Genomic DNA, 15,365 nt, shown 5'->3' with positions numbered 1-15,365 from the left:
GAGGAACAACTTTAGGAGGACAGAGAGTGGAGGGTAGAGGAACAACTTTAGGAGGACAGAGAGTGGAGGGTAGAGGAACAACTTTAGGAGGAGAGAGAATGGAGGGTAGAGGAACAACTTTAGGAGGAGAGAGAATGGAAGCTAGAGGAACAACTTTAGGAGGACAGAGAGTGGAGAGTAGAGGAACAACTTTAGGAGGACAGAGAATGGAGGCTAGAGGAACAACTTTAGGAGGACAGAGAGTGGAGAGTAGAGGAACAACTTTAGGAGGACAGAGAATGGAGGGTAGAGGAACAACTTTAGGAGGACAGAGAATGGAGGGTAGAGGAACAACTTTACGAGGACAGAGAATGGAGGGTAGAGGATGAGACGATTAACCAGGACTCATGTTAATAAAAGCCAAAGACCGATGACACAGAAAAACATTTACAACAGGAAGAAGAGGAGAGGGGGGGTCTGATATGTGCATGTGTGCAAACCTACTGAGTAATGCTACATTTATTACCAAGTGAGAAGCTGGCAATTACCGTTTGTGAAGTTGTAAATACTAGTTGGTTCACATGTTTTGGCCACGTTGAGAAACGCAGATTGGCTAATTGCCAACAAGCTGATTCAACCATAAAGTAAAATATCATGCTTGTAAAGTGTTCAAAAATCATATTAATATATGTATTTTTATAAATAATGTTTTTTGTTACATTTAACTGCCGAAAATGCTGTTATAGAGGCAATTTCCTTAGTAGGTGACGTCACCATGTGGGAGAAGTGGAAGCTCAGGGATGATAGACGTGTTTCCCACTAGTAATTACCAGTTGGAGGGGCGTTCAAGTGGGTTTCTTTCCAGTCTTATGTGGTAAATACCACCTTCCCACTTGGTTATGAACGCAGCAAAAGTCCCATTATAAAAGCATGTTTGCACCACCCCATGACATGCTTGAGAGGGGTGCAGGGGTGACGGTGGGGGTTTTGGGGTCAGGGGTTTAAAGCACTTGTCTCTGCAGCTTAGCCCAACATCTTTGTGGCGCGCTGGTTGGCTTCATCAATCCTGGTTTTGTTGGAATCAGCCTGAGAGAGAGAGAGAGAATTGAGATCAAATCAAATGTATTTATATAGCCCTTCTTACATCAGCTGATGATATGAAGTCATTCAAGCAATCAACTACCAATCAATAAATATTTTTGGATTGTCAACTCAAGGATGGGCTGCCAATCGTTAACACTGAAAATGTATTGATTGATTGATTTGTCATCGTCAACATAATGGACATTACCTTGTCCATGATCCTGTCGATCTGCCGGTTCTGGGTGTCTATCTCGTTGCCCATGTCCAGGGCCATGTGACGCAGGTTACCGATGATCCCGCCCACCTGCTCCAGGTTCTCATCCATCTCATTCTCCCGGGCGTCGTCTGTTACCCTGGAAACACACATCGGATATTCCATGAAACTAGCTTCGGAGTTACAGAGGGAACGCACGCACGCACGCGCATGCACACACGAACACACGCACACACACACACACACACACACACTCTTACTAATACATGAACACACTCACCTGCGGATGAAGCCCCCACTGATTGCCATCTGTTCACGTTCGTCCACCACACGGGCCCCTGGCTGGCTGTTCACTACTCCATCCTGGTTGGCCCCCCACGCCTGGCCCCCACCCTTTATCCTGCAGGGACACGTACCAGTCAGGGTCTGTGTAGGTGAGTCAGTGTGTGTGCATGTAAACTGTAATTTGATGTAATATAAATATGATAATAGCCATGCATAGTGACAGCAAGGCAGCCCACCAACACAGCATACCAATGATATCTAAGGCAGTCCACCAATACAGCATATCAATGATATCTAAGGCAGCCCACCAACACAGCATATCAATGATATCTAAGGCAGCCCACCAACACAGCATATCAATGATATCTAAGGCAGCCCACCAACACAGCATACCAATGATATCTAAGGCAGTCCACCAATACAGCATATCAATGATATCTAAGGCAGCCCACCAACACAGCATATCAATGATATCTAAGGCAGCCCACCAACACAGCATATCAATGATATCTAAGGCAGCCCACCAACACAGCATACCAATGATATCTAAGGCAGTCCACCAATACAGCATATCAATGATATCTAAGGCAGCCCACCAACACAGCATATCAATGATATCTAAGGCAGCCCACCAATACAGCATATCAATGATATCTAAGGCAGCCTACCAATACAGCATATCAATGATATCTAAGGCAGCCCACCAACACAGCATATCAATGATATCTAAGGCAGCCCACCAATACAGCATACCAATGATATCTAAGGCAGCCCACCAATACAGCATATCAATGATATCTAAGGCAGCCCACCAACACAGCATACCAAGGATATATTCGGGACACATATATATATATATATATATATTATATATGTTAGGTCTATCAATGAATAACGGATTCGAGTAGGCCTACTGATCAATTTAATTCTAGTGTATTTACTGTGTCTATGTGGTTGATAGAAAGGGGTCCTTTATAGACTTGTAGATGGAGGAGACATAAACCCTCCCACCAACACAGACACAATCAACACACAGAACACCGAGCAGAAGACAACACAGACCGACACCAACGGACAGACAGGGGGACAGACAGGAAGACATACAGGAAGACAGACAGGGAGACAAGAAGACAGACAGGGAGACAGACAGGAAGACAGACAGGAAGACATACAGGAAGACAGACAGGGAGACAGGAAGACATACAGGGAGACAGGAAGACATGCAGGAAGACAGACAGGAAGACAGACAGGAAGACAGACAGGAAGACAGGAAGACAGACAGGAAGACATGCAGGAAGACAGACAGGGAGACAGACAGGGAGACAGACAGGAAGACAGACAGGGAGACACATCATATCCACACCCTCTGGTTTCTGGAGGAAAACAGTTTAGATCACAATCAGAAATAAAACCAGAACATGATAGTTAATGATACTGAATTACAGAACGACATGGATATAGATAAATAAATACATATGATAAAAGTAACGTTTATTTTTACATTTTTTTCAGATGCGGGACACTAAAAAGTTAGCTCATGCCGTGGTGGTAGCAGAATCATTACTGCAATGTGTGTGTAACACGGTGCAAGTGATCATTTGTAAAAAATTAAATAATATATATATGTAAAATAAAAAGATATAGCTTTTTGGTGCCCGCAACTGTAAGTAAAGGAAAATACATAGACAACACTAATGAACATAATGATATGGACATTATGTTATGGACACAGAAAAGGCATTTGCCTCAGAACATGACTCAGAGGCCATAGTTTGGATTTGCAGTGGTTCCTTAGGTACTATTCATTCACACCCCATAACCATACACACGCACGCACACACACACACATGCACATAATGTACACACACACACACACACACACACACACACACACACACACACACACACACACACACACACACACACACACACACACACACACACACACACACCTGTCTTGTACAATAAAGAGAAAGAAAAACATTCTAGGAAGTCAAGTTCGGTTTAAAATCACTTGGACTTTATAGACATTTTTGATTGTAGCGCACTACAGCAGTTAAATGTGCATAAAACAATAGCTTTGAAATATAAACTATTCCTATGATGGCAAATTGTCTTGAGAAGAGGTACACTATATATACAAAAGTATGTGGACACTCCATCAACTTAGTGGATTCGGCTACCTCAGCCACACCCGTTCTGACAGGTCTATAAAATCGAGCACACAGCCATGCAATCTCCATAGACAAACGTTGGCAGTAAAATGGCCTTACTGCAGAGCTCAGTAACTTTCAATGTGGCACCATCATAGGATGCCACCTTTCCAACAAGTCAGTTTGTCAAATTTCTGCCCTGCTAGAGCTGCCTTGGTCAACTGTAAGTGCTGTTATTGTGAAGTGGAAACGTCTAGGAGCAACAACGGCTCAGCATCGAAGTGGTAGGCCACACAAGCTCACAGAACGAGACCGCCGAGTGCTGAAGCGTGTAGCTCGTAAGAATCGTCTGTCCTCAGTTGCAACACACACTACCGAGTTCCAAACTGACCTCAGGAAGCAACGTCAGCATGTTCGTTGGGAGCTTCATGAAATGGGATTCCATGGCCGAGCAGCCGCACACAAGCCTAACATCACCATGCGTTATACCAGGCGTTGGCTGGAGTGGTGTTAAGCTCGTTGCCAGTATAAACACGTTCTCTGGAGTGATGAATCACGCTTCACCATCTGGCAGTCCAACAGATGTATCTGGGTTCCGCGGATGCCAGGAGAACGCTAAATGGTCTGGGGCGGTTTTTCATGGTCAGGGAAAGCCCCTTAGTTACAGGGAAGGGAAATCTTAACTCTAGAGCATACAATTACTTTCTAGACGATTCTGTGCTTCCAACTTTGTGGCAACAGTTTGGGGAAGGCCCTTTCCCATTTCAGCATGACAATGCCCGCATGCACAAAACGAGGTCCATACAGAAATGGTTTGTCACCTCCAAAGTGGCGCAGCTGTCTAAGGCACTGCATCGCAGTGCTAGAGGCGTCACTACAGATCCGGGTTCGATCCCGGGCTGTGTTGCAGGCGGCCGTGACCGGTAGACCCATGAGGCGGCACACAATTGGCCCAGCGTCATCCGGGTTAAGGGAGGGTTTGGACTGCTGTGATGTCCTTGTCCCATTTCTCTCTTGCGACTCTTTGTTGTGGGCCGGGCGCATGGACGCTGACTTCAGTTGCCAGCTGTACGGTGTTTCCTCCGACACATTGGTGCGGCTGGCTTCCGAGTTAAGCAAGCAGTGTGTCAAGAAGCAGTCCAGCTTGGTGGGGTTGTGTTTCGGAGGAGGCATGGCTCTCAACCTTCACCTCTCCCGAGTTGCAGCGATGGGACAAGACTGTAACTACCAATTGGATATCACGAAATTGGGGAGAAAAAAGGGGAAAAAGTACCCAAAAAATAAAATAAAAAATGTGCACAAAATTATTTGTTGAGATCGGAGAACTTGACAGAGCTCTGACCTCAACCCCATCGAACATCATTGGGATGAATTGCAACGCAGACTGTGAGCCAGGCCTGATCACCCAACATCAGTGCCTGACCTCACTAATGCCCTGGTGGCTGAATGGAAGTCCCTGCAGCAATGTTCCAACATCTAGTGGAAAGCCTTCCCAGAAGAGTGGAGGCTGTTATAGCAGCAAAGGGGGGGGTACCAACTCAATATTAATGCTCATGATTTTGGAATGAGAATGTTCAATGAGCAGGTGTCCACATACTTTTGTCCATGTAGTGTACGTGACTTCTAAATACTAATTAAATTTCACAATTTTGTGAACATAAACTGACCTTCCTGAAATGCTTCAGTTCCTCCTGTTTCAACACACATGAACCGTACACACAACAACATACTGTAGGTCCTAGGTCTATCATCTTAGGAACCCCAATTCTGACTTGAGATTTGAACACTTAACTTGAGCTTTAGAAGATATATGTTCAATGTAAAGTTCAAAGTTAGATGCATAAATCTCAAAACAAACATAAGATCATTAGCAGTTTGTTTCGAATATAAACGATCGTCATTGTTCTTGTTGGTAGGAATGGGTCAAATGAGTGGTCTTTATCTATTGCATTGTGTGTCCCTGTCCAAGGTCTGTATATGTCCAACAAACACCATGTAACACTATATGGTGAATGCAACAGCGACAGACTTGGATATCTGATAAAAGACAAAACTCTGTGTCTGTTGCCGTGTGTGTGTGTGTGTGTGTGTGTGTCTGTTGCCGTGTGTGTGTGTGTGTGTGTGTCTGTTGCTGTGTGTGTGTGTGTGTGTCTGTTGCTGTGTGTGTGTGTGTCTGTTGCTGTGTTTGTGTGTGTGTGTGTGTGTGTGTGTGTGTGTGTGTGTGTGTGTGTGTGTGTGTGTGTGTCTGCTGCTGTGTGTGTGTGTGTGTGTCTGTGTGTGTGTGTGTGTGTGTCTGTTGCTGTGTGTGTGTGTGTGTCTGTGTGTGTGTCTGTTGCTGTGTGTCTGTGTGTGTGTATGTGACTGTCATGTATTCGCATAGAAAGCGTTGAGCAGCATGTTCATGCACATGACTGATGTACAAACAACAGCAGTAATCTGGTCATGCTAAATCGTACTGTAGGCCTACTGCCTCGTAAGAATATTACGGAACGTGTGGATGTATGGGCTGTATGTATGTACGGGTGATTTTTTTTGAAGGAGAAAGTGTTACAATGGACTAGCATGCATCAAGCTCACACGCACACTCACAAACGCGATCTCTATTTATTTCTCTCTCTCTCTCTCTCTCTCTCTCTCTCTCTCTCTCTCTCTCTCTCTCTCTCTCTCTCTCTCTCTCTCTCTCTCTCTCTCTCTCTCTCTCTCTCTCTCTCTCTCTCTCTCTCTCTCTCTCTCTCTCTCTCTCTCTCTCTCTCTCTCTCTCTCTCTCTCTCTCTCTCTCTCTCTCTCTCTCTCTCTCTCTCTCTCTCTCCAGGTCAAAGTGCAGGTGGAAGCAGCATGCACACTAGTTAAGACATCAAAGCAGGCAGGCAGGCAAGCAGGCAGGTGGGCAGACAGTCAGGCAATGCAGGCTGCACCTACTTGTTACAGGGACATGAACAAAGACCACAGAGAGACCCTAGATTGTTCAAATTCTTTTCTGCATCCTTCATGTCCTTATTGATCTGGTCCATCCCCTCCTCGATCCGCTCCAGTTGCTCTGATTATCAACACAAGTCAATTTTCCCCCACAAAGAACGAGAGCACGTTGAAAACAAAAAGAAGAAGAAAGAAAAGAGAAGAAGAAGGGGAACGGGAGGACAAAGGAGAGGAGACAAAAAGAGACATTGACTGTGACGAGAGACAGACATTGGACAGCACTACCAACACCACACAGGCCCGTCGCCACCGGTACCTACTTGGCAACACATGGACATAATTGGACACAGCATTGCCCTAAACCCTTCATATCTTTCTCGGCCTCCTTCAAGTCTTGGTTGACCTTGTTCATGCCATCTTCAAACCGATCCAGTTGTTCTGGTGAGGACAAAGGTAATGAGAGCAGTGAAATGAATCGGATTGATGATTGCGCTCTAAGCTACAGCCTATCAAACACAACCATAATGCGATGCAAGAAGTAAGATGCATTGTAAAGATGTACCAGGAAAGCAGGGGTTCTGTCATCACACCAGAGGCTAATAGAGGAGGTCAATGGTGACATAGACGTAGGTTTAAACTGTAGTATCACACTAATAGGCTATACTCACCTGATTCTTTTGTCAATAGAGACAGTGTACTGTAGATGTATTTGTATACATGTTTACTAGACAGGCACTTCCCATCCGAACTTCCATTGCTTTCTATTTAGTTTAACACATGGAATCATTCAGCTGATTAACAGTAGTTTGTGCTTCAGCGGTGATTTGAACCAGTAGCCCGTTCAATGATTAGCCTACTTCCCTGACCACTGGGCAGTGTTGAGGAAGCTACTCTGAAAATGTAGTTTACCAAGCTACCTATTACTTCGCACTGGAAGAAGGTAAGCTACACAAAAGCTACCCTTATAAAAAAAAAAAAAGTATAGTTTACTGAACTAAAGTTACTTTGAAAAAGTATTCTACTACATACAAACTACTTCGTGAGCTGAATTTGAAATGTCATATTCTACAATTGCAAGAATAGATCAATCTGGGGTCAAATGTTAAGAGAATATGGAATTTAGCCCATGGTCAGATGTTAAGAGAATGTGGAATTTAGCCTATGGTCAGATGATAAGAGAATGTGGAATGTAGCCTATGATCAGATGTTAAGAGAATGTGGAATTTAGCCTATTCAACAAGTGAGAATAAGGCAGGTCTGATGCTCCCGAACACTGCCTCTGGGCCACACTTTCAGACTCACAGCATTAAAGCCAGTGCATTTAAACAACTTATAATAATGTTTTAGAGAGAAAGAGATACCGAGAGGTATGACAGCTGACAGAGAGCAAGAGAGAGAGAGAGAGAGAGAGAGAGAGAGAGAGAGCAATAGACAGACGAAGAGACAGTAAAAGACAGAAAGGCTGGATTCCAATACAAAATAGCCTCTCTCATTCTCAAACTGCTAGGGCCTAGGAAAGAGAGCACCCCTATGAGCACAAGATGTTGACAAGACGTGTTTAGGGTAGAAAATATGCATTTTTTAGTTTGAAAAGACATTGACAAAACGTTGAAAATACTTATTTTAACCAATTTAGGTTACTGGGACAGAGTATATGTATATATATATATATATATACACTGCTCAAAAAAATAAAGGGAACACTTAAACAACACAATGTAACTCCAAGTCAATCACACTTCTGTGAAATCAAACTGTCCACTTAGGAAGCAACACTGATTGACAATACATTTCACATGCTGTTGTGCAAATGGAATAGACAAAAGGTGGAAATTATAGGCAATTAGCAAGACACCCCCCAAAACAGGAGTGATTCTGCATGTGGTGACCACAGACCACTTCTCAGTTCCTATGCTTCCTGGCTGATGTTTTGGTCACATTTGAATGCTGGCGGTGCTCTCACTCTAGTGGTAGCATGAGACGGAGTCTACAACCCACACAAGTGGCTCAGGTAGTGCAGTTCATCCAGGATGGCACATCAATGCGAACTGTGGCAAAAAGGTTTGCTGTGTCTGTCAGCGTAGTGTCCAGAGCATGCAGGCGCTACCAGGAGACAGGCCAGTACATCAGGAGACGTGGAGGAGGCCGTAGGAGGGCAACAACCCAGCAGCAGGACCGCTACCTCCGCCTTTGTGCAAGCGCCCTGCAAAATGACCTCCAGCAGGCCACAAATGTGCATGTGTCTGCTCAAACGGTCAGAAACAGACTCCATGAGGGTGGTATGAGGGCCCGACGTCCACAGGTGGGGGTTGTGCTTACAGCCCAACACCGTGCAGGACGTTTGGCATTTGCCAGAGAACACCAAGATTGGAAAATTTGCCACTGGCGCCCTGTGCTCTTCACAGATGAAAGCAGGTTCACACTGAGCACATGAGCACATGTGACAGACGTGACAGAGTCTGGAGACGCCGTGGAGAACGTTCTGCTGCCTGCAACATCCTCCAGCATGACCGGTTTGGCGATGGGTCAGTCATGGTGTGGGGTGGCATTTCTTTGTGGGGCCGCACAGCCCTCCATGTGCTCGCCAGAGGTAGCCTGACTGTCATTAGGTACCGAGATGAGATCCTCAGACCCCTTGTGAGACCATATGCTGACACATGCACATTTGTGATCTGCTGGAGGTCATTTTGCAGGGCTCTGGCAGTGCACCTCCTTGCACTAAGGCGGAGGTACCGGTCCTGCTTCTGGGTTGTTGCCCTCCTACGGCCTCCTCCACGTCTCCTGATGTACTGGCCTGTCTCCTGGTAGCGCCTGCATGCTCTGGACACTACGCTGACAGATACAGCAAACCTTTTTGCCACAGTTCGCATTGATGTGCCATCCTGGATGAACTGCACTACCTGAGCCACTTGTGTGGGTTGTAGACTCCGTCTCATGCTACCACTAGAGTGAGAGCACCGCCAGCATTCAAATGTGACCAAAACATCAGCCAGGAAGCATAGGAACTGAGAAGTGGTCTGTGGTCACCACATGCAGAATCACTCCTGTTTTGGGGGGTGTCTTGCTAATTGCCTATAATTTCCACCTTTTGTCTATTCCATTTGCACAACAGCATGTGAAATGTATTGTCAATCAGTGTTGCTTCCTAAGTGGACAGTTTGATTTCACAGAAGTGTGATTGACTTGGAGTTACATTGTGTTGTTTAAGTGTTCCCTTTATTTTTTTGAGCAGTGTATATGTCAGGTTTTGGCCAGGACTGTTCAGGTTTTGGTCACTAGATGTCCCCATTGCACCTTTTTTGTACCTTTTGTTTTTCCTTGCTCTAATTATTGTTTGCACCTGTGTGTCGTTCCCTTGTTAGTATTTAAACCCTGTGTGTTCCTCAGTTCCTTGCTCAGTGTTTGTATGTTAGCACCCAGCCCCAGCCCAAGCCTTGTTCTGAACATATGATTCTCTTATTGGATTTTCCAGAGGCTCTCTGGTTTAGTTCTTGTGTATTTTTGAGTAGTATTTTGAGGTTTGTTTTTCCCTGCTGTTTTTACCACTTTGTGGAGTTTCTGTGTTTTTTGGAGAATATCCATTTTGTGCTTCTTGGCTTTATGTTTGGACATTGTGGATTTAGTTTCTTTGCCTGAAGATTTTGTTCTTTTATTAAACCACCATCTCTAGTACTGCTGTGTCTGCCTCATCTTCTGGGTTCTGACGATTATTAGTGACTGTTTCTCGCACCGGGTCCTGACAGAAACACTGAGCCATTATAATGAACCCAGAGGCAGCCAGTACCCAGGATTTTTGTTCCATCCTGTCCCACCATGAGGGGACTGTCCAACGCCACGAAGCTGCTCTGGTTCAGCAAGAGGCCTTAGTGGCTAGACATTCTCAACTTCTGTCAGAGATGCTGACTTCCATAAAGCAGATTTCTGATCGACTTTCCCCGGCAACCGCTTCTGCTCCAGTTCATCAGATTCAAGTGCCCCTGGCAGTTAACTCCCTGGCTGAACCTCGTCTGCCGCCTCCCCAACGGTTCTCAGGTGATCCGAGTGTTTGTAAGGGGTTTTTCACCCAATGTTCTCTCTCCTTTGAGCTACAACCATCGTCGTTTCCCACCGACCGGTCCAAGATAGCATATATCATCACCCTGCTGTCGGAAAAAGCCCTAGCCTGGGCTACTGCTGTGTGGGATGCCCAAAGTCCCTGCTGTGCCAGCTACTCTACCTTTGCTGAAGAATTCAAGCGAGTGTTTCAAGGTCCTACCAACGGCCCTGACTCAGCCAAACAGCTCCTGACTCTCCGCCAAGGTCGGCGCAGCGTGACGGACTATGCCACCCAGTTCCGCACTGTGGCAGCAGCAAGTGGCTGGAACGACGAGGCGCTCACAGTGTGTTTTTTGAAGGGTCTTTCTGACACCATCCAAGATGAACTGGCCACTCGGGAACCACCGGACTACCTCGAGTCCCTTATCAAGTTGGCTTCGCGCATAGACCAGCGTCTGAGAGAGAGAGAACTCAACTGTAGACCTCTCACCCTAGCTCCTATCGGTTCCAGCTCCGAGTCTCCACCTTTATCCTCGCTGGCTCCACCAGAACCCATGCAGGTTGGACGCATCTCCCAGGCTGAGAGAGACCGCCGGATGAGGGAGCGATGCTGTCTATATTGCGGCAAACCGGGCCATTTCCGCTCCACGTGTCCCGGGCTCCAGGGAAACGCACTCTCCCGTGCAGGCCTGGGAGGACTGTAACGGGAAACATAACCTCCTCCCATCCATCCAACTCCCGCCTGCTCATTCCAGTTACCCTTTCCTGGGACGACCACGAGTTTCCTCTTCAAGCCTTGGTAGACTCTGGAGCCGCAGGTAACTTCATGGATGGGGTCTGGGCGAAGGAGAATGGCGTTCCTTCTGAACCTCTAAGTGACCCCATAAGGGTTACTACGTTGGATAGAAGCCCTTTGGGATCTGGACTTGTCACTCGTGCCACTACCCCCTTGCCACTTTCAGTTTCCCAACACCAGGAAGTGATGAACTTTCATCTGATCTCCTGTTCCGAGTTCCCTCTCGTCCTTGGTTACCCCTGGCTTCACAGCCATAACCCTCACATCGACTGGTCTGTGGGCACTATCAAGCAGTGGGGTTCTACGTGCCAAGCCACTTGTATCTTCCCGAGTTCCCCGAGTTCCCCTCCCGAGTCTCTAGAATCCATCGACCTGTCCCGAGTTCCCGAGTGTTACCATGACCTCAAACCGGTATTTAGCAAACAGAGGGCCACCAAACTACCACCCCATAGACCTTACGATTGCACCATCGACCTGTTTCCGGGGACCTGCCCTCCCAGGGGTCGGATCTTTTCCCTTTCTCCTCCCGAACGAGCTGCTATGGATACCTACATCAAGGACGCTCTGGCAGCAGGCCTCATGCGTCCATCTACCTCGCCGGCGGGAGCAGGGTTTTTCTTTGTGGCCAAGAAAGACGGTGGATTACGACCTTGCATCGACTACCGGGGACTCAATGCCATAACCGTCCGTAACCGCTACCCGCTACCCCTTATGGCCACAGCCTTTGAGCTGCTCCAGGAAGCAGTTGTCTTCACTAAGCTTGACCTGCGGAACGCATACCATCTTGTGCGGATCAAACCCGGGGACGAGTGGAAGACCGCTTTCAACACGCCTACTGGTCACTACGAATACTCGGTGATGCCCTTCGGCCTGACCAACGCCCCGGCTGTGTTCCAAGCGCTCATAAACAATGTGCTTAGGGATATGCTTAACATCTTCGTGTTTGTTTACTTGGATGACATCCTCATCTTTTCGAGCTCCCTTCAAGAACACACTAAGCATGTCAGACAAGTGCTCAAACGCCTCCTAGACAGCCACTTGTACGTTAAGCCGGAAAAGTGTGAATTCCATTCCTCTCGAGTACAATTCCTGGGATTTATAGTGGAACCCGGTCGAGTCCAGATGGACCCCAAGAAGGTAGGGGCGGTAGCGGATTGGCCCACCCCCAAGTCCGTTAAGGAAGTTCAGCGTTTCCTGGGCTTCACCAACTTTTACCGCAAGTTCATCAAGAACTTCAGCTCGGTGGCAGCCCCTCTCTCAGCTGTAACCAAGGGTGGCAACACAAGGTTTCTGTGGGGAAGAGAAGCTGAGACGGCCTTCCAAGGACTCAAGCAGCGCATCCTCTCTGCTCCCATCCTGACACTACCAACGGCGGATGAACCTTTTGTGGTGGAGGTAGACGCATCAGAGGTTGGTGTTGGAGCTGTCCTGTCTCAGAGGGGTGAAGACAAGAAGCTTCATCCTTGCGCCTTCTTCTCTCACCGGCTTACCCCGGCCGAGAGGAATTACGATGTGGGGGATCGTGAACTCCTAGCGGTTAAGATGGCATTGAAGGAATGGAGACACTGGCTCGAGGGGGCTTCTCAACCGTTTCAAGTGCTTACGGACCACAAAAATCTGGAGTATATCCAGCAGGCGAAGCGGTTGAACTCCAGACAAGCTCGATGGTCTCTTTTCTTCAGCCGATTTCAGTTTATCCTCACCTATAGACCCGGGTCGAAGAATCTCAAACCGGACGCCTTGTCACGAATCTACTCTCCTGCCATTCGAGAAGATACTGACATGACTGTCCTTCCTGCTGCTAAGATCGTGGCTCCGATCTCGTGGCAAGTGGAGGATACCGTGAAACAAGCTCAAGCCATCGAACCGGGCCCTGGAGGAGGTCCTGCCAATCGGTTGTTTGTTCCCAAGGCAGCAAGGTCCCAAGTCCTTCTGTGGGGGCACTCCTCTCGCCTCACCTGTCACCCGGGCGTAGGTCGCACCTTGGAGTTCATCCAGCGTAAGTTCTGGTGGCCCACCATAAAAGAAGAAGTTGCCACTTTCGTCAAGGCCTGTTCCGTGTGCTGCCAGGGCAAATCTTCTCACCTCCGCCCTCAAGGACTCCTTCACCCTTTATCTATTCCCCACCGACCCTGGTCCCATATCTCGTTGGACTTTATTACTGGCCTTCCTCCGTCCCATGGTAATACTACGATCCTAGTCATCATCGACAGGTTTTCTAAGGCGGCCAGGTTTGTTCCCTTGACCAAATTACCTTCTGCCAAGGAAACAGCTGAGTTGGTGATTAACCATGTGTTCCGAGTCTTTGGCATTCCGCAAGATATGGTTTCCGACAGAGGTCCCCAGTTCGCCTCAAGGTTTTGGAAGGCCTTCTGCCAACTCATAGGGGCCACGGCCAGTTTATCTTCAGGGTACCATCCGGAGTACAACGGCCAAACTGAGAGGATGAATCAGGAGCTGGAAACCACCCTCAGATGTATGGTTTCCAACAACCCGTCCACATGGTCATCCTTCATTGTTTGGGCCGAGTACGCGCACAACACCTTGTGCTCCTCCTCCACTGGTATATCCCCGCATGAGTGTCAGTTTGGCTATGCTCCTCTTTTGTTCCCGGACCAGGAGGCAGAAGTCAGAGTGCCTTCAGCCTCGAGGTTCATCAGACGCTGTCGGCTTACGTGGAAGAAGGCACGTCTTAATCTTCTGCGTTCCTCACAGCAGTACCAACGACAAGCCAACAGACGTCGCCGTCCCGGTCCTACCCTGTACCCCGGCCAGAGAGTATGGCTCTCAACAAAGAACTTACCGCTACGGGTGGAGTCTCGCAAGCTGTCCCAGAGATTCATCGGTCCCTTTAAGATTGCCAGGAGAGTCAATCCCGTTACTTTTCGCCTGCACTTACCCAGATCCCTTAAGATCAATCCAACATTTCACATTTCTTTATTGAAACCTGTTGTTTTTTCTCCCCTTATCCCGGCAGGCAGACCTCCCCCTCCGCCCCGTGTCATCGGTGGCCAGTCGGCTTATACCGTCCACCGGATACTGGATTCCCGCCAGGTGCAGCGGTCCTGGCAGTATCTGGTGGACTGGGAAGGCTACGGTCCCGAGGAGCGCTCCTGGGTTCCTGCCAAGGACATACTGGACCCTGACCTCATTCGTCAGTTCAGGACCCTCCACCCTGAGAAGGCTGGTAGGAACGTCAGGAGCCGTTCCTAGGAGGGGGATTCTGTCAGGTTTTGGCCAGGACTGTTCAGGTTTTGGTCACTAGATGTCCCCATTGCACCTTTTTTGTACCTTTTGTTTTTCCTTGCTCGAATTATTGTTTGCACCTGTGTGTCATTCCCTTGTTAGTATTTAAACCCTGTGTGTTCCTCAGTTCCTTGCTCAGTGTTTGTATGTTAGCCCCCAGCCCCAGCCCAAGCCTTGTTCTGAACATATGATTCTCTTATTGGATTTTCCAGAGGTTCTCTGGTTTAGTTCTTGTGTATTTTTGAGTAGTATTTTGAGGTTTGTTTTTCCCTGCTGTTTTTACCACTTTGTGGAGTTTCTGTGTTTTTTGGAGGATATCCATTTTGTGCTTCTTGGCTTTATGTTTGGACATTGTGGATTTAGTTTCTTTGCCTGAAGATTTTGTTATTTTATTAATCACCATCTCTAGTACTGCTGTGTCTGCCTCATCTTCTGGGTTCTGACGATTACTAGTGACTGTTTCTCGCACCGGGTCCTGACAGCATATATATATATATATAGAAAGAGAGAGAGACAGAGAGAGAGAGAGATGGACAGAGAGAGAGAGAGAGAGAGATAAACAGACAGATGAGAGAAACAGGATGAGTGAAGGAGGGGTGTAGATGAACTGAACAAGTGTTGTGAAGCAGTGGATGAGGTGAAAAGCATTATGGGGGAT

At 47.4% G+C, this 15,365-nt stretch overlaps 1 protein-coding gene across 1 annotated transcript in view; it reads right to left on the bottom strand.

Moving 5' to 3' along the window:
* Window positions 1–1,002: 1,002 nt before the first annotated feature.
* Window positions 1,003–15,365, bottom strand: part of LOC120023723 (synaptosomal-associated protein 25-B-like) — a 49,009-nt gene continuing 34,646 nt past the window's right edge. Inside the window, exons 4-7 of the mRNA XM_038967790.1 lie at window positions 6,634–6,751; window positions 1,557–1,676; window positions 1,271–1,415; window positions 1,003–1,065 (exon numbers count right to left, since the gene is read on the bottom strand). Coding sequence (XP_038823718.1) covers window positions 1,003–1,065; window positions 1,271–1,415; window positions 1,557–1,676; window positions 6,634–6,751 — 446 coding nt within the window. The remainder of the gene's footprint in view (window positions 1,066–1,270; window positions 1,416–1,556; window positions 1,677–6,633; window positions 6,752–15,365) is intronic.

The sequence above is a fragment of the Salvelinus namaycush genome, chromosome 28, assembly GCF_016432855.1.
Source record: "Salvelinus namaycush isolate Seneca chromosome 28, SaNama_1.0, whole genome shotgun sequence".
Taxonomy (NCBI): Eukaryota; Metazoa; Chordata; class Actinopteri; order Salmoniformes; family Salmonidae; genus Salvelinus; species Salvelinus namaycush.
This window is presented reverse-complemented; position numbering and strand designations above follow the sequence as displayed.